This window comes from Suricata suricatta, chromosome 2, assembly GCF_006229205.1.
Source record: "Suricata suricatta isolate VVHF042 chromosome 2, meerkat_22Aug2017_6uvM2_HiC, whole genome shotgun sequence".
In the NCBI taxonomy this organism is placed as follows: Eukaryota; Metazoa; Chordata; class Mammalia; order Carnivora; family Herpestidae; genus Suricata; species Suricata suricatta.
In genome coordinates, this window is record NC_043701.1 from 129,575,549 (window position 1) to 129,596,612 (window position 21,064).

The 21,064-nt window shown below is 33.7% G+C and overlaps 1 protein-coding gene across 2 annotated transcripts in view; it reads right to left on the reverse strand.

The window, feature by feature from the left end:
• CTNNA3 (catenin alpha 3) overlaps nucleotides 1–21,064 on the reverse strand; it is a 1,635,386-nt gene that overhangs the window by 1,176,596 nt on the left and 437,726 nt on the right. For both annotated transcript variants that reach the window (XM_029931758.1, XM_029931757.1), the window contains exon 7: nucleotides 19,977–20,180. In XM_029931758.1, coding sequence (XP_029787618.1) covers nucleotides 19,977–20,180 — 204 coding nt within the window. The remainder of the gene's footprint in view (nucleotides 1–19,976; nucleotides 20,181–21,064) is intronic.

Below are 21,064 nucleotides of genomic sequence, written 5' to 3' on the forward strand. Positions count from 1 at the left end.
GACTGAAAAAGCGGAGCTGCTGCTTTGACTTCGTCTTCCACCTCTCTCATCTAATGGCTACCACAAACAGTTCAATGGAAGAAGTCTCTAAACAGTCAAGTTTGAAAAATACTGCATTATATCTGGAACAAGAATAAGCTACAGAATTTGGCAATTGGTTGTATGTGAAAAATATGAGAAAAAAACAGTCAAGGTTGAACTGAAGATTGTGAGCCTGTTACATTGAGACTACCCATGATAGAAATAAATTAAAGAAAGTATACATTACTCCCAGTCTCATAATTTGTGACCAATATGTGGATTTTCTTCATAATTCCAATTTGATGAAATAAGTATAAAAGGGAAACTTAAAAGATGACAAAAGTTTAAGTGCATTTATCATAAAAGCTAGGCATTATCACATGAATAATTAATGTCCATATTCATCTATGCTTACCAGTTTTATAATTACTCACGTTTTTAATTAATTCTGTTGATATATAATATGATAAGCTAAATTAAATTTCAGCATTGAAGTCTAAAGAAGGGCTACTTATAATTATCTACAAAATAACTTCCATTTATTATACTTTTCTCAGATTATTATATCTTTTTCTATCTTTCAATAAACCTCATCTGTAGCTTATGATTTATCTTTCCAAAAGAGATAAGTTTTATCAGTAATGAAGGCAACTAGCTTATAAGAGGAAGAGGATGGCACTAACATTTATGATATGCCTACCACCATTCTCGTGCTTTTATGTCAGCAGTTTTCATTATAGCTACACAATAAAATCTTCCAGGAATTTTTTTAAACCATCTGACACATGAGAGCTACCTGAAAAGATTCTGATTTAAGCAGTCAGATGTCGGGCCTTGAATTTTTTAAGGCTCTCCAGGTGCTCAAGTACACAGCTAGTATTGAAAATAGGCTTTATATACTCTCATGGGTCATCATCAAAACAATCTGACAAGATCATTTTATTACCCCTTTATTTAACATTAGAAAATCGAATGCCAGAAAGGTTGAGAAATTTGTTTCAGGCCATAAAGAAAGCAAACATTAGATTTTAAACCCATTTCTCTGACTATAATCATCTTTCTAAAACCCACTTTGTCAAGTGCAAGACAAAAATTAATATAAATTAATAGTGGATATCTGTATTTTATTTTACTCCTAACATTAAAAAGAAGTAGAATAAAGAATCATACCTTCCATATGCTAGGAAGACACCATTTTCTTTGTTGAACTAATTAAATTGCTACAAGAGATAAAGTTGCTTTGTATTTTGTGCCATTAAGATATGGCCAATTATCTCACTTTCAAAATGTCCTTTTTTTTCCCAAATATAAACTATGTTTAAAAATTATGAATTTTAGAGTCACCTATCAGAGAAAAGAAGGAAAATACAATATAAAAGTGTTTGAGAAACATATAAGATGATTATATTTGTCAACCATTTCATTTCTATCACCTTTCAGGGAGAAAGGTGATTTTTTTGTTATAAAATTCCATGATTTCTAATGTAATAACCAAACTTGAACAAAATTGTTTTGCATGTATCCAGTGTATTAGTATGTAAAAATATAAGTACGTATGAATATCTTCTTTGTAGCTTGAACAAGCCATATATTTTGGAATCTAATATATGAATGCTTTGTAACTTTTATGATAAAAGGTTAACATATGATTTCAATGAGCTAAAAATAAATAAATACCCCACATTCTATTGCTTTCCATCTTAAAATATATTGTCAGTAGGCTTAAAAAACAAGTCATACCAGAAGTGATATTATGAAGTCCCTAAAGGCAATGAGTTCCACTAACCCAGAATTCACGTTTCAGAGAGGAGACGGCTAACATCTCACAATTCAACCTCAGCAGAAGTCATTAAGCCAGGCACATTTGTGAGGCTGTATTTCTCATTGGAGCACAAATCCAATAAGAGCTTTGCCTTTGAGTTACTAGCACTGCAAAGATTAAATCAAAGTATTGTCATGGAAAAAAAAAAGCCCTTGGATGCATGGAGATTTCTAGAATAAAACATTTATGATTTTTTTTAGCTCAAATGGATAAAAATAGAACTCATTTAGTGCTGTTTTTTCATTATACCAACTACTACAAGGCTTTTCCAAAAAAGCTATCCTTCATTCTCGACCCCCTCCAATCCTGTACCCATGGCATTTAGCTTAACATTCTAAATTGTTAGTATGGGCTGCAAAGCCTAGCATGACCCCTGCTCTGCTTCATCTCATACTACAGGTTCCTTCAATCTCACAACTGAAGTCACTCTGACCTTTTATCAGGTGTTAATATACACTGAGCTCTTTGCCACTGCAGAGAGAATAAACAATTCCGTTTCTCTAGAATGTGTTTTCCATACTATTATTAATCTCCTTATCTCCATTTTTATTACAACTTGTTGTTAGCGGAATAGTTGAAGTTATATTTTCACTAACTTATATGGGAGTTCCTTTTAGGGTGCAAGCTGTCTATGTTTGAAAAAATAAGAAAATAAACCTTTTAGACTAAAGGAAAGAAAAGCAATATCAGATAACATAGATGCAACATAAGAAGAATGGTTAAGTGGGTCTATATTACAAAAATGCAAACGGGGCTCCTGGGTGGCTCAGTTGGTTAAGCATCTGACTCCTGGTTTTGGCTCAGGTCATATTCTCATGGTTTCAGGAGGTAGAGCCTCACATTGGCTCCATGCTGACAGGGCAGGGACTGCCTAGGATTCTCTCTCCCTCTCTCTCTGCCCTTCTCCCACTTGCACTGTCTCTAGCTCTCTCAAAATAAATTTTAAAAAATGCAAGCAATGTGTTAGTCTACAAAAAATGTAAAGAAAAATAATGAAGGGAAGAACACCAAAGATTTAATGACTTGGTATAAGTCTCATTTCTCAGGTGATGAGCTATATAAGTTGAGACTGCAAGAAGTAAGAATTCATCAACATAAGAATAAATATTCCTAACAAAATATTAACAAATAGAATTCAGCAATATAGGAAAAAAACTATACACCATGACCAAGTAAGGTTTATTCCTTCAATATATGAAAACCAATCAATTTAATCCACAATATTAACAGACTAAATAAAGAAAATCATTTGATCATGTCAATTGATGCATAAAAGGGATATTTTTTCTTTTTCTTTTTTCTTTTTTTAATGTTTATTTTTGAGAGAGAGAGAGCAGGGGAGGAGCAGAGAGAGAAGGGGACAGAGAATCTAAAGCAGGCTCAGCACTGTGAGTACAAAGCTTGATAATGAGGCTCGATCTTATGAACCATGAGATCATGATAACCTGAACCGGAGTCAGATGCTCAACCAGGCTCAACCCAGATTAAGCTTATTTCTAACAGAATTCAACACCATTTACTCATGATAAGAACTCTCAGAAAAGTAGGAACAGAGAAGAATTTTTATACCTTAACTTTTTAAATCTACATAATAATTAATGATACTATCATACTTAATTGTGAAAGACTGAATGCTTTCATTCTGAGATCACCAAAATGACAAGAATATCAGCTCTTATCATCTTTATTCAACATAATACTAGAAGTTCTAGACAATGTAATAAGGTGTGAAAAATAAATAAAAGGCATATAGTTTTTAAAGGAAGAACTAAAACTATCCCAATCTGTACATGACATAAACATCTATGTAGGAAACACCAAGGAATCTACAAAAAACAAAAACAAAAACATTGAACTAATAAATGTTCTCAGAAAGGTTATAAGACCTACAATAAGATTAAGCTATTTTGTGTTTATATCCTGGTGATAAACATGTGGAAATTGAAATTTTAAATGCAATATTATTTGCAATACCTAGAAAAAAGTAGCAGCTATGTATAAATCTAATGAAGCATGCATGAGACTTGTAGGCTGAATATTGCAAAGTGCTAATGAAAGAAATAAAAGATTTAAATAAACAGAGAGACATACTGTGTTCATGGATTGGAAGACACAGTATACCAAAATGTCAATACTCCAAAATTGATATACAAATTTAACACAATTCTTTTTTTAAGTTTTTATTTAAACTCCAGTTAGTTAATTTACAGTGTAATACTTCAGGTATATAATATAGTGATTCAACACTTCCACACAACACACGCTGCTCATCACAAATGCACTACTTAATCCCATCACCTATTTAACACATTCCCCACTCAACACCTTTCTGGTAACCATCAGTTTGTTCTCTATAGTTGAGAGTGTGATTGTCTCTCTCTGTCTCTCTCTCTCTCTCTCGTCTCCCTTTGTTAATTTTTTTTTGTTTTTTAAACTCTACATATAAGTGAAATCATATGGTATTTGTCTTTCTCTGACTTATTATACTTAGCATAATACTCTCTACCTCCATCCATGTTGTCCCAAAAGGCAAGATTTCATTCTTTTTTATGGCCTAGTAATATCACATTATATAATACCATATCTTCCTTATCCATTCATCAGTTGATGGACCCTTGGATTGTGTCCATAATTTGGCTATGGCAGATAGGGCTGCTATAAACCTTGGAGTATTTTTGAATTGGTATTTTTGTATTCTTTGGGCAAATACCTAGTAGTGTGATTGCTAGATCATAGGGTATTTCTATTTTTAACTTTTTGAGGAAACTCCAAACTGTTTTCCAGAGTGGCTATACCAGTTTGCATTCCCACCAACAGTGCAAAAGTGTTCTCCTTTCTCCACATCCTCACCAATTCCTGTTTTTTCTTGTGTTGTTGATTTTAGCCATTGTGACAAGTATTACTGACCATCAAGGAAATACAAATCAAAACTACAGGGTTTAACATAATTTTTATCAAAATCCAAGAAAAATCTTTTGAAGATACACGTGTGATTATTCTAAAATTTACATGGCAAGGCAAAGGAATTAGAAAAACTAAAACAACATTGAAATAGAATAAACTAGGAGAAACAACTAAATGCAATTTCAAGACTTACTACAGAGCTATAGTAATCTACACTGTGTGGTACTAATGAAAGGACACCCCAAGCCGCCCTCAGACCATGCATTGAGTCCAACCTCCTTGTGCCATGGGCGGGTCTAATTGTTTCTGTTTTCTAAATTCCTCCAGGTTCCTAAGCCTAGCCCATGCACTTTGATATTGCCACCATAGTTAAAATCTCCAGCAAGTGGGCAGCTTGAGTAGGGGGATCGTGAAGTCAGATTTTTCCCCTGGCTCCACCTGAAGTCGGCAAGCTGCCAAGCCCAAGGGAGAACAAGCCCACAGAGGGGGATGAATTTCCCTCTCCCCACCCAGTGGCTCTCAGTCCCAGGCAAGGTCTCCCCTCTCCAGAGATTACTCTATGAGTGATTCAGTCTCTACTTCTCTTCACCTGGTCTCTCCACCGCCCTGCACGGCACATGTACCCCAATGTTCATAGCAGCACTTTCAACAATAGCCAAATCATGGAAAGAGCCTAAATGTCCATCAACTGATGAATGGATCAAGAAAATGTGGTGTATATATATATATACACATACAATGGAATACTACATGGCAATAAGAAAGAATGAAATATGGCCATGTGTAGCAAAATGGATAGACCTGGAGGGAGTCATGCTAAGAGAAATAAGTCAGGCAGAGAAGGACAGATACCATATGTTTTCACTCCTAGGTCTAGCAGGAGAAACCTAATAGGGGGCCATGGGAAGGGATAAGGGGGGAAAGAGTTGGGGAGACGGAGTGAGGCAAATCATGAGAGACATTTGAATGCTGAGAACAAACTGAGGGCTGAGAAGGGAGGGGAAAGGGGGAAGAGCGTGATTGTTGTGGAGGGGTGAGGCACTTACAAGGAAGAGCTCTGGGTGTTATATGAAAATCAACTTGGTACTAAACCATTTAAATTTTTTTTTTGCATGGACCTCAAGTATATTGTAGTATAGAGGTGGAATTTAAGGAAAGGTATTAAGCAGGCTGTGTTTTAGCTTATGGACAAGTAATAAATTGTATCATGTATCTTGAATGTATCAGAGATAAGCTGCTATATAATGATCGCCACTTGAGATAGCTGTGAAATTAGGTGATTAACTAGTTGTTATATAACCTTCTAATTTCTGTATAAGTCTAATTACATGAAATAGAAGTTGGGGTTTTGATTTTTTACTTTGCTTTTCTGTTTGGAGTGTAATTGTAACTACTGTAGTGTAAATGATGGAAAATAATTGCATATGTTAAAAAAATAAATAAACAGAAAAAAAATTTTTTAAACGGACAAATAGTTCAAAGCCAAAGAAATGACAAAGATCACAAGTAACTGAGTGGAGGAAGGATATCTATTTTAACAAATAGTGCAAAAGCAATAGTCAAATATCATGCATATCAATAGTCAAAAAACAAATCTTGAGAAAAATCTCACAACTCATGAAAATGAACTCAAATGGATCATAAATGTAAAATGTAAATATAAAACATAAAACTTCTAAAGAATATCTTCAGGACCCAGAACTTTAACAGTTTTTAGGCACAAAATCATAATATATGAAAAAAACTGATAAAAATTGACTTATCAGCTACCAAATATAAGAAAATATTTGCAAACCCCATATATGAAAAAGTTTTCCTATCTAGAATATATATAGAACTCTCAATAATTAACAGTAAAATACGAACAATCCAATTACAAATTTGGCAAAAAACATGATGAGCCATTTCATGGAAGAGGATGTACAGGTGGCAAATAAACACATGAAAAGATCTTTAACATCACTAGACATGAGGGAAATACAAAATAAGATCACTATGAGGAATGACTACACACCTACTAGGGCAGCTAAGTTTACAAAAAAATAGTGAGAATAACAAATGCTAGTTGGGGTGTGGAATAATTACACCCTTTCTTATGGGAATGAAAAATAGCATAGCCACTCTGGAAAACAGTCTAGCAGTTTATTAAAAACCATGCATGAATTTTACCTATAATTTAGTAGTCATACTTCTGGGCATTTATCTCAGAAAAATGAAAACTTATGTCTACAAAATCCTGTATGTACAACTGTTCATAAAAGCTTTATTTGTAATAGACCCAAATTGGAAAAAACAAAATTGCCCTACAATAGATATCTGGCTAAATAAATATGGTGCATCTATAACACAGGATACTACTCAGCAATAAAAAAGAATAAACTATCAATACACAACTTGGATTTCTAGGGCATCATACTAAGTGAAAAAAGCCAGTCTTAAAATGTCACATACTATATGATCCCATTTATAAAATATTTTAGAAAAATAAAATTACAGAAATGAGGGTCAGATTAGTATTTTCCATGGGTTATGGATGGGTGGGGGGAGGGTAGGAAGGCAGGAAGAAGAGGGTAAATATGAATATAAACTGATGGCAAGAAGTAGTGATGAATATTTCTATATTTTTATTATGGTGTTGGTGACTACTTGAATCTACACATGTGATAGACCTATACACATAATTTATATCAATATGTCAACTTCCTGGTTTTGATATCATACTATAAGTACATAAGATACAACCAATGTGGGAACTGGGAAAAAGGTACACAAAACCTCTCTGTACTCTTTGCAACTTTATTTGAATAAATAATATTTCCAAGTAAAAGCTTTTTTATATTTTAGTTTCTATTCTTTGAGAGGCATCCCTGGAACACTATAATAACCCAAAAATTAGAGAATATGAGAAAGTTTCCTGGTACAGTATGAATGGCTAATATAACATAAATATAATCGTAAAGTAGGTTCAGTTACTTCTAGTTTATAAGCTTCTAGGTTTTATAAAAGGTCAGAAACTAAATAAAACAAGCAGTCAATACTTCTAAAGGAGTTGTAAAATTAGAAAGAGCTTCTGTTTTTACAAAAGACAACATGATTATCATAGTGATCATCATATCTCTACTATGTATCAAAGAAAAGAATTATTTTTTCAGTTATAAACCAACTGCCTTATTTAATATATTGCAAAATTTGTGGGGATTTTGCATATTTCTTTTTCTGAGCTCCTGCTATTATACTTTAAATTGCCAAAGAGTAAGAGAAACTTAGTTACCACCAGAAACTGAATAAACATTTGCCTGTGACTCTTCTGCAGCATAAATTATATAATTACTTAGTATTCAATGATTCTGATTCAATACCACTAAAGAGAGCAGGTGATAATCATGCATATTTTGAGAATTACCATTTGAGGGTTATCTGGAAAAGTTTTAAAGTCATTTTTAATGCAATTACAGACCTCATTGTGGCATAAGTGCACCCAGACACAAATAAGCCTTGTTAAAATGGAATTCTACATAGGGCACTTCCCTAGTTTTTTGTTTTGTTTTCACATTGAGCACAAGAATCTTAACACTTATAGTTAGGTAAGTGTTATTTCAGATCTCTTTTATAAGAATACCTACAGTGGTTTAATTTTTAACACAGGACATAAAGGCTATGAAAGATTTGGGGAGATTAATTAAATCTATACTTAATAATAGAATCCATTAACAAATTTCTCTATATACATCTACTTAGTAATTAACAATTTTATCTTCCACCTCAAAAAGCTTTTATTAATAACCCTTGACCACTAGAGCTAAAAGAACAGTCTACTTCTGTCCTCTGTACCTTCTAGGTAGTCCTTTAAATCTGGTATTAGTGTGGTTCTGATTCTTTATACTCTTTTCCAAGTAAAGTCTTTGCCCAAATTCTATAGTATTCTGATTATCTATTGCTACATAAGAAGCCACCCCAAAACTTAGTGGTTAAAAGTAACAACTTTTTATTCTCTCTCATCATTCTGAGGTATGACTGAACTAAGCCATGTTTTCACACATGCAGTTTCTATGTTCCCTCAGTCAAGAATTGACTTCCATTGCACTCATTATGGGTTGGACATCCAAAATAGCATCTTAACAAGGGCTGGTAGTTGATAGTGGCTTTTGGTGTAAAACTCAAGCGAGGCTCTCAGCAAGAATGTCTACCTGGGTTTGGCCTCTCCATGTGGGTTGGGCTTCATACAATATAGCAATTGGGTTCTGAGAGGCAGTGTCCCAAGATAAACATTCTAAGAGATTTAGGTGGAATCTGTAAGGCTTTTTTGTGACATAGCCTTAGAAGTTCCACAATGTTGCTTCTGCCATATTTAACTGATCAAGCATGTCATTAAGGCAAGCCCAAGTTCAACAGGGAGGGTATTAAACTCTATCTAACAATAGAAGAAAGACAGTCATACCAAAAAAGAATATGCAAACAGGAAATATTATTGTGAACATTTAGGGAAAATGTAATCTACTACATATGGAAAATTTTTCTTTTTTCCAGTATATTGGTATGAAATACTAGTTGGTCTATTTTTACCAGTTAACACTGAAAATGACAACATGATGCTATATAACTCTTGGTCTCTATGACCTAAGCATACTGTGTCTTTTTTCTTTTGTTACCTTTTCTAACAGCAGTGGTAATGTTTCTACCACTTTAATACTGGGCATCAAGAACCATGTAGTAGAAAAGACATTTCTGTATAGAGCTTTGCTGTCAAATACGGTAGCTACTAACCACATGCACTACTGAACACTTGAAATGTGACTCATCCAGCTGTACTATAAGTGAAAAATGCACACTGGATATTAAAGACTTAGTATTAAAAAGATTGTAAACTATCTCACTAATAACATTTATGGTTACATTTTGAAATATGTTGCATATACTTAATTAAATAAAATTTAATATTTTACCTGTTCCTTTTATTGCATGTGGCTACTAGAGAATTTTAAATTACATATGTGACTCACATATTATTCTCATTTGAATAATTTTCCATTGGAAAGCACTGACTCAAGAAAATAAGCTAAATCATATTTTCCATTGTATAGCACCAAAACAGCTCAAGGTGTTTATACCACTAAGTAGTTTTCAAGCACTTTAATTACTTCATGCTAAATCTCATGTGAGACACATAAGTACATTCAAAATCAATATTTTGGTATTTCTATAAAACTGATTGCTTTTCCTGAAATTTAAGTACACATCTCAGATTTAATATATCTACATTTTTAGTATATAATTGCAGCAATTCATTTCACATAAGATTTCAAAGTTGCTCACACATTTTCTCTACAAAAGTAAACTACATGACCTATGATTAAGATCATGTATTAATTATCTATTGTGATTGTAACACATTAACACAAACTTCCTGGCTTAACACCAATTTATTGCCTTTCAGTTCTATAGGTCACAAGTAGGACTAAAATCAAAATGTCAGCTAGGCTGTGTTTCTTTCAGGAGATTCTAGGTGAGAATCTATTTACTTGCCCATTGGGTTGTTAAAGATTCAGCTCCTTGCACTTGACTGAGATTCCTGTTTTCTTGCTGGATGTCATCTGAGGGCCATTCGCAGCTCTAGAGGCCATCCATATCCATTGGTTCATGGCCCCCTTCCTCCATCTTCCAATCAGCAATGGTGAGTTTACTCTTTCATTTTTTGAATCTCTCCTCTTTCTTCCATCTCATCTCTCTCTGATCCATCCAGGAAAAGTTCTCTGCCTTCAGGGACCCATGTGATTAGTTTGTCCAATTTGTTGGCATATAGTTTTTCATGATATTCTCTTATAATTATTTGTGTTTCTGACTATTGGTTATTTTTCCTCTGTCATTTGTGATTCTATTTATTTAGATTCTTCATATTTTTGATAAGACTGTCTTGAATTTTATAAATTCACTGATTTTTTTTCAAAGAACCATTTCCTGGCTTTATTATCTGCTCTATTGTTTTGTTTTGTTTTATTTTTTATACCATTTATAGATATATGCTATGTTTGTATTATTTCCTTCCTCCGCTGGTTTTTGGCTTCATTTGTTGTTCTTTTTCTAGCCTCTTTAGGTGTGAGGTTAGATTGTTTATTTGAGATTTTTCTTGCTTCTTGAGGTAGACTTGTATTACTACATACTTCCCTCCTAGGACTGCTTTTGCTACATCCCAAAGGTTTTAGACCATTGTGTTTTCATTTTCATTTGTTTCCATGTGTTTTTTTAAATTTCCTCTTTGATTTCCTGGCTGACCCATTCATTTTTTAGTGGCATGCTGTTTAGCCTCCATGTATTTGTGGTCTTTCCAGATTTTTTCTTGTGGTTGATGTATAATGTCATAGTGTGTGGTTAGAAAAGGTGCATGGTATGGCTTCAACATTTTGTATTTGCTGAGGCCTATTTTGTGACCTAAAATATAATCTATTTTAGAGAATGTTTCATGTGTACTTGAAAAGGATGTGTATTCTACTCTTTTAGGATGGAATATTCTGAATATATCTGTTAAGTCTGACCAGTCCAGTGTGTTATTCAAACTCATTATTTCCATTGTTTCTGTTTCGATGATCTGTCCATTGATGTCGGTGGGGTATTAAAGTCTCCTACTACTATTGTGTTATTATAAATCAGTTTCTTTATTTTTGTTATTAACTACTTTATGCATTTGGGTGCTCTCATGTTGGGTCCATAAACATTTACAACTGTTATAGCTTCTTATTGGATTGTCCCCCTTTTTATTATATAGTATCCTTCTTAGTAACAATCTTTGTTTTAAAGTCTATTTTGTTCAATATAAGTATTTCAGCCCTTTCTTTTGACATCCACATGCATGATAAATGTTTCTTCATCACCTCACTTTCAATTGATAGATGTCTGTAGGTCTAAAATGAGTCTGTTGTATGCAGCATATAGCTGCATCTTGTTTTTATTTATTCTTACAGTCTATTCTTTTGATTGGAGCATTTAGTCTATTTATATTCAAAGTAATTATAGGGGCACCTGAGTGGCTCAGTCAATTAAGTGTCTAACTCTTGATTTCAGCTCAGGTCATGATCTCATCATCATGAGATAGGGCCTCCTGTCATGTTCTGTGCTGGACATGGGGCCTGCTTAAGATTCTCTCTCTTCTTTCTCCCTTTGCACCTCCCCCACTCATTCTCTCTCTCTCTTAAAAAAAGTTTAAACTTAATTTAAATTTATAAAAACAAATTAATTATTGAGAGAGATGTACTTTTGCCATTTTTTTAGTTGTTTTGTTGTTATTTAGAAATTTTCTCTGTCTTTTCTTGTCTTTCTCTCTTTCATGATTTGCTGCTTTTCTTTAGTATATATCTGGATTGTTTTCTCTTTATTCTTTGCAAGTCACTACCATAAGGTTTATATATAATTTTTCCATAAATACCAGTCTATATGAAGTTGACGGCCATTCAAGTTTGAACCAATTCTTTTCTACTCTCTTCCCCATGTTTTAGGTGTATGTTATTATAACTTATATTCTTTTTGTGTGAATTTCTTGACTAATTTTTACAGAAACATTCATTGTTACTGCTTTTCTATTTCCTGTCTTTATGCTGTAATTTTTGGTCTCTCCTTCCCACTCAGAGGGTCCCTTTTCATATTTCTTCCAGGGCTAATTTAGTGGTCATGAATTCTTTTAGTTTTTGTTTGGGAAACTCTTTATTTCTCCTTCTATTCTGAAATAGAGCCTTGCTGGATAAAGTATCCTTGACTGTAGATTTTTCACTTTTGGCACTTTGAATATATTATGCCACTCCCTTTTGACTTGCCAAGTTTCTGTTGAAAAATCTCCAGCTACTCTTATGATTTTTCCTTGTAAGTTAATAGTTTTTGTCTTGTTGCTTTCAAGATTTTTTTCTTTATCAGTATATTAAAAAATTAATTAATTACAATATGTCTTGGGTTCATCTGCTTTTTTTTTTTTTGATGAGGGTTCTTTGTTCCTGCTTTTAGGCATCCTGGATCTGGATGTCTGTTTCCTTATCCAAATTAGGTAAAATTTCAGCTAGTATTCCTTCAAATACATTTTCTTTCCCCTTTTCTCTCTATTTTGGGACTCCTATAATACAAATATTATTCCATTTGATGAAGTCACTGTGTTTCCTCTTTCCTTGTGTTGCATAATTTTTGTCTCTTTTGTTCAGGGTCATTGCTTTCCATTATTTTGTCATTAATTCATTCTTCCCCCCTCCCCCTGTTCTCCTTTTTCTAGCCTGATTGCATCAAGTGTGTTTCTAATCTTGTTTAATGCACTCTTCATCTCTGATTTATTCTTATTTGACTCTTTAAATCTATGTTAAGGCATTGCTGATGTCTTCTGTTCTTTTCCCAAGCACAGTGAGTATCCTTATGATTATTGCTTCAATTTCTCCATCAGACATGTTATTTATATCTGCATTACTTAGCTCTCTAGCCATAGCCTTATCTTGTTCTCTCATTTGGGATAAATTCTTCCATCTTTTCATTTTGTCTACACCTTTGCCTTCTTCTCTGTGTTAGAACAGCCATTTATGTCAAAGAAAAAGAAAAGAAAATAGATTTGGGGTTGCCTTTGCCAGTTTGGAATTTTAATTCTAACCTGTCCTTAATATTAAAAAAGTCATTGCATAAAGATCATCCTAACTGCTTTACCTTATCATCATGATAAAAAAAAAAGGCTGAAATTATTTCTAAAGTGAATTTTCAAGAAAGACGTAGAGTACTTATATGGAAGAAAAACCCTTTAACATCTCTTTGTTGGCTTAGCAAATCTTTATAATTCCCCAAGACAGGGAAATTAAACCCAAGACTTATAAATGAAATAGGTCTCTGAGTAGCAAAAGCCAGCCCATTTGATTATTTACTCACTAAACAAATACATAATGAGAACCAACAATGTATTTTCACATAGACACAAAAAGAAGAAAATACTGAGCAAGTAAGAGGTCTAGAAATGCAAATTATTCCCTGCATACAGCCAGGCCTGATTTACTTTAGTCATCACTCACTAAACTCTCTAATATCTTCTATAATACCTCTCTCATACACTCCAAAATAAAGTACCAATCTGAGTGTTAACTTCACCAACAATCCTGCATCGCTTGAAGATTCTGTCAAGCAACATGTCCAAACTTAACAGCATGAACATGATTTCAATCCACCCCTGGAGAAATATCCTGTTGATTCTCAGAACTAAATCATAATGACAACCCACCTCCAACTCTGTTTTCACCAACTATAGAAAGACCACCACTTAAAAAAATTTCTCTCTAAGACTTTTCCTTCTTTAGAGGCTGCTTGTTCTGCCCCATCCACATGAAGAATTCCTTAATTATGCTGAACATCAGAGAAGATGGACTAGACCTAACCAATCCTGAAGGTATAACAAAACAAGAAATGTCTTTTAAAAAGACTTATTTTTTATTTCTGTTTAAAAAAAAACAAAAGTTAAATTTTATCTGATTCTGAATGTCCTCTGGAGTACATTTTTTAATTAGTAAAAAATATTGCTTTGGAATGTATCCAGATGTGCATACAAATGAAAAGACAGTGATGAGAAAATTTTGTTTCTGAATATTCACACTGATTTTTAGAAGAGACCTATTTTGCAAAGTAAGGTCTTTTATAAGAGGCAGTTCATCATATAAATCTAATTGATGCTCAAAACTCATTTCACTGAATGTCAGAGAAGTTTCTCCATTATATGGCATATACAATATGTAATAATTTAATTCATTCTTGTATTAAAAAATACAATTTAGCTTTTTCTAAATGCCAAGTATTGTACCTGGCACTAGAGATAAAATAGTAAATAAATATATATGTGATCTTTGTGCATAAAGCTTAAAGTAAGTAAGAAATGCTAACCACAATAGATTTAAAACATAAGGAGTGATGATGATTTCCCCAGAGAGACTAAGGAAGACTGGTTTTAGTGTATGTCAGGGGTCTCCCAGATATCCTCACACCCCAATTCCCAGAACCTGTGAGCATGTTACCTTACATGGCAAAAGGAACATTGTAAATGTAATTAAGGTTAAGAGCCATGAGATGGGATGACTCTCCTGGACAATCTGGGTGGGCCCTATCTAATCACATGAGTCCTAAAAAGTGGAGAACAGGTTTTGCGTCCCTTTATCTCCCTCTGTTGAACACTGAAAATGAACTGAGGGTTGAAGGAGAAGGGAGAGTGGGGGAAAGAAGTGGTGGTGATGGAGGAGGGCACTTATGGGGAAGAGCACTGGGTGTTGTATGGAAACCATTTTTAAACCAATATTTAAAAAAAAAAGTAGAGTCACCTAGACTCGTAATTATTATGTGGATTGAGCCTGAGAAAACATAAACTACATTCATATCCCACTGCTGAACTTCTCTGTACTCAACAGACTAACAAAATTTGAAGCCTTGAAGTTACATTCATAATTAAAAAGTGCAAATTGTGATGAGTGTTCATGTTGCTTTAAATTTTCACATTTACCTTTATTGTGTCTCAATAATTACCAAGCATTTTTTATCAACAGTTCAATAGAAAAGCTCCTAAATAATCTGAAAAACAAACAAGGCCCACCAAATGAGACACAACATTTTTTAAACTGGAAAACTGAGAAGTTAGGTACAAGAGCTATCCTAAAATCGTTAAGCAAATTCTGAGAAAGGTTTGAGTTCAGCTAATACCAGGAAAGTGTATTCCCCTTCATTAAAGCTGATAAAACAGTTATCAAGAAGCATCAAAAATAAACCTGGAAATGTGTTCTGATAATATACGCCACAGTTTTTCCAGATTGGCTCCTGTTGTATAATTCTAATATTGGCTAGGTCAGATACTAGTATTAGGCCTAACGTCCTGCACTTTTATATAAAAAGGAACTACTATACTGCCTTTGCGGTGCTTTTTCATAATACCAAAAATTCATATTTTTTATTATTAGTGGGTTTTACTTGCAATAGAAAGTTAATATAATGTGCATATAAATGGATTTCTTATCATGTAGACCACCGCTGCATAAATTTAATTCCTCCTGCTCTGACCTCTACACCAACACTGGAGCGGATCGCCAGATATTACCCACACATAATAACTCTTTCATTCCCTGAAAAAAAATCCCTTCCTCAATAAGTATTTAACATTATATTCTAAGAAAAAGGAACATATAAATATAGTAAGATCACCCAAAGAATAGATTTCTCACCTCTATGGTCTTCTTCCCTTCCTAGGTTTCTATTCTTACCATTAATCCTCCTCATATTTTCTCCATGGCTATTATTTACTATAATAAACAAATATAAATTAGTTGCTTTAGGCACAGAGTCCATTTTAATTTTAAAAACTGAGAAGAAGCAAGCACTAAATTCAATTTACCTGTAACCAAATAATAATCACTGAGCACCTGCTACCTGAAAGTCTCTGTGCTAAGGGCCAGGAAGATAGCCCTCATTGTCTTAGAGCTCCTGTCCAGGAAAGAAGGCACACAAGTAAATGCAGGAATTCCAACAGGGACGAGAGCTAAAAATGGGAAGTGCCATGAAGGAAATGGTTTTCAGGGGGTGTTTACTCTCGTTTGTCAGAAGAGGAGACGAGGAAACATGGGGGGGAAGAGGAAGAAGAAAACAGCCTCCATCAAGCATGAAGAGTAGTGTGACCTAATCAATTAAATAATTGAAAATTTTTTAAGTCTACCCTTAAAAAATATATAAGATAATTATCTGGACATGACTTTTTTAAAAGCTACTTACCTCTTATCTTGATTATTTGCATATTAGAAATGAAAACGTTTCTTTCCACTTCCTTCTTCTAACATAGAACTTACCTTGTTTGAAAACCAACATACCTAATACAAGGATATTAGTAACGAACTATAGAAATGATCCCTGAAAGTATAGTCTTGAAGGATATTCGTAACATAAATAAGTTATGTGTGCTTGAGAAATGGACCTTGAAACTATCAGAGCAACCCTGGTTAAGAAAAAGAATAGTGTATGTTTATACATATTAGTGTACGTATGTATGTGTATATACACACACACATATATATAGGTCTCACTTCACATGTTTTATACCTGAAGTAGATATTTAAACACCTCTCTCCTTTATATGACAAAATTACTTTTCAGTAATAATCATTATTTTTCTGATTTGTTCTTTAACTGTAAAGCAATTGACAAGTTTTAAAAGAAGGACAAATTTCAAAGTTAGTGCCCAAGTTCAATAAAGAATTTCACATAGGGACTTCACATGCGTGAAATTTGCATTAACCTAATACAAATATTACCCCTAGAAATTCTGTTTTATTGTTATGGTTTTAAATTTAAATAAAAATTCTGAGTGATAACATAGAATATTAGAATTGAAGTGACTCTATTTCTAGTTCTTTGTCTTTATAATCATTGTGTCATTGTTGTTTATCTTGAATCTGCTGTTTAAATGCCTATGGAATGTCCTGATTAATAAAGGACGATCATAAAATGTGCAATTCGAATCGTTCACACATATTATTAAAAGTCAATTATAACCACAGACATTGTTTAGAATTTAGAAAAAACAAAATTTTGAGGAAAACACTTTATCACTTAACATTTAGAATTGCTAGAGTATGGTGATAGTAAAAAGCAGACCAACTTCTAGTTGGTTTTATTACTGTTTACAAATATCTAAAGACAGTGCACCTTCTTAATGATTACACCCAGGGCAGAATGTTCTCATCACTTCACCTTTGGTATGAATAGTGTTCAACTCAAATAGTTTTTAACCCAAAGTTGAAGAGAGCCATGAAATCACTTATGTGGTATGTATTTATGACACACAGGACCAGTTTCAGGGCCCTGTGACTGCACTCAGGGCCCCATACTCAGAAAGGAACACCATGCTTGGCCTTTAATTCTTTGCTACCACAGTCTTGAAATGTTTAATAATTTTATCTTTGAATTTGTGTATATTAGTGAAGTCTGATGGAGCATATGCCCTAGACTCACATGTAGTCTTGCCTTCCAGGCACAGGTCCTTAGCCACCTGCTCTTCCCCCAACAGTTTCTGCCACACTCCACTCCTGGTGGGGGTCTCTGCACAAGGGCAAAGTGGGTCATGGTCATGCAGCAGGGCTAAAGACACCTGTGAGGGTCTGCATGTTCCCACAAGTACCCCTATGTAATACAGAAACTAATATTAAGCAGCAAGTAACAATCACTTTTCTCACATCAGTCAAGACTGTGAGAGGGAAAAGAAGTTTTTTCCCTGCTTTTAAACAAGGGTACTTGCATTTTCATTTTGCATCAAGCTCCACAATTACGTTGCCATCCCCAACTATGTATATGAGTGATTGTGCATGTGTATGTTTGCTTTTGCATCTAAAAGAATAAAACAACTTTATATCTGAAAAGTGAATTTATCTGCAATTTTATAATTTATAGATTAAAATAAACATGCAATTTTATTTATATCTATAAATATGAGAATAATAATTTTAATATAGATCATGGGAGAAGGAAATCCAATACAATATTACCTCCTGAGTTTCATAATTGCTGAATTCCCTTAAAAAATCTTTAACTAGAGAGGCACCTGGGTGGCTCATTGCAGTGAGCACCCGACTTTGGCTCAGGTCATGATCTCATGGTTTTTTATTCGAGTTCCGCATTGGACTCTGTGCTCAGAGCCTGGAACCTGCTTCAGATTCTGTGTCTCCCTCTCACTGCTCCTCCCCTTCCCACATTCTGTCTTTCTCTCTCTCAAAAACAAACATTTTTAAAACCTCTTTAAAAATATATGCTCTCTGGGTTCATGCTTCTCTTATATAATTTTCTATTTCTTTTTTTAACATTTATTTGTTTTTGAGAGACAGAGAGAGACAGATCATGATCAGGACAGGGGCACAGAGAGAGGGACACACAGAATCTGAAGCAGGCTCCAGGCTCTGAGCTGTCAGTATAGAGCCCAACGCAGGGCTTGAACCCTCGAACTGTGAGATCATGACCTGAGCCAAAGTTGGATGCTCAACTGACTGAGCCACCCAGGTGCCCCAATATAATTTTCTATTGCTTATGTTTTGTCACAATTTTCCATAAAATTTTTTTAAATACTAGAAATAAAAAAAGAATATATTATATGCCAAAAATGAAGATATTCTAGCTTCAGAAGCAGGACATGACATTACTAACATGTTCTTCCTAGTAACAAAATCTGCTTTACAACTTTGATCTCCTGACAGGCAAAAGACTTTTGTCCAGGAGCCAAAGTCATAAAATATTAAGAGTATGGAGATACATCAAATGTACAAAAGGAGCCTTAAAACTCATTAACTAATTTTAGCACATTTCAATTATTCACATAAATTACTTATACTGAACAATTCTAAATCTTCAACTCATACCCCAAAAGTCATATGATTTATAACTAATAATTTTCGAAATGTACTTTCATAATTCTTGAATAATTCCATTTTTAAAGAAGATGAACAAAATATTATATATATTATATGTATTATAAATCCTTCATATTATTTAGCTCTATTATTTAAGGAGGCTTCATGATCAATATATGGTTGACAATGTCTTCAACGCTTTCTTGTTCATTTTAAAAACAAATAAGATTTAAGTGTAAGAATTGGCATACATACTCCATAGATGGGTGTAGAAAAATACATATGAAGTAAATATATCACATATGACTATATATGAGATGCAGCCAAAAGGACTTGAAACAAATACTTTTGCATTTCCCTAAATTTAGATAACATTTATAACATTCCTAAGAGGTAACTAAAACCGCAAAAAAATAATGACATTATATCACATGTGATAAAGGTTAGGAGCCAAAGTTACAAACTACAGGAACTCTTTATACCTTCAGAAATGAATCCGGATCTCTGTAGCATTGAGTTTATCTAATACTATCTAAATTCTAATTTTGTTATTCACCAATGTAATCCTGAACAACCTGACCTTTCCTTCATCTTCTTTTTACTGATGTGCAACTCCAATTTCTTTTCTCCAATCCTAACTCTCTTCTTCAACTAATATTTAAATATATCCTCAAACAAAACAATTATATATTGTTGGATCCTACCCCTAGAAATTCCTGTTTCAAAGCTGTGCTCTGTGAGCAGAACTCAGAAAGCCAAACCATGTAAAATCATGTACTAATTTGTAATTTATTATATTTGTACACAGAAAGAATTGTAACACATACCCAGTGTAAGGGCTTGGTGGAAAACCAGTTACTTACATTGTTCATGTACTCTGAAAGCAGGTCCTGGAGAGCCTGGCGAATGGCGTTGCATTCCGCGATAATCCGTTCCCGATGGAAATCTCTTGTGCAGGAAGAGTCAGCCAACAATGCAGCCCCACTGATAATGGCTTCAAGACGTTTTTCTAGTGATGGTCTTATTTCTTCTTCAGTCACTGTGAGTGGATCCAGGATAATTAAATTCTAAGGGAAGAACACATTCAGATAGTTAGAAATCCATGGTATTCTGTTTTTAAGAAAAATAATATTATTTCATTTTTGCACTTAGAATTCAGATGTGATAATAAAGAGAATTTCATTTCCATGCATAACTCTACATGACAATTATTATTCAAGTGAGTGATAAACATTGTTTAATTATGAGTGTCAAGTCTAGGGTCAGACAGACCAGTATCCAAATCTTGCCTTTCCCACTCACCTACAGTGTGAACTCAATCACGTGTCCTTCACACTCTGAACCTCACTTTTCTGATCTGTAAAACTGGAATATTGCTGTTGCTTGTCTCATAAAACTATGTAAAAATTATGAGAAGGCTTAATATAGTACATGGCACATATTAACTATTATTTACAGCATTTACCTTAATATTGAACTTCATTGTTTACAAAATATTTTCACATATATCATACCATCCTGACAACTCTATAAAGAGTTGGGCAGTAAAGATAAGGTAACCACACACTTCAACTTGTGAGGAATCAGGCTGGAGCTGTCTTACCAAGGTCATTAGGTGAATAAACAGTAAAGTTTAGATGAATATACAAGTTGTGTAGTATTCAATATTCAATATTATTTTCATCATGCATCACTGTAAATCATACACTTTAAATAACCTCAACACTAACATATCAAAGAGAATTCTGAATTTAATTACTCATTTCAAAGTAAAACTCTGTCTTCCATTTGATCTAATATAACTTCCAACTATTTCCCACCACTGGAACCTGACAAGGTATTTTTAATGTTTCCGTTAGATATAAGTCTTCAGGCAATAGAAGTCAAGATAATCTACAGCCTATGAAGAAAAGATGGAGGGTATGTGGCTCTATGGGTTCTTTATTAGAAT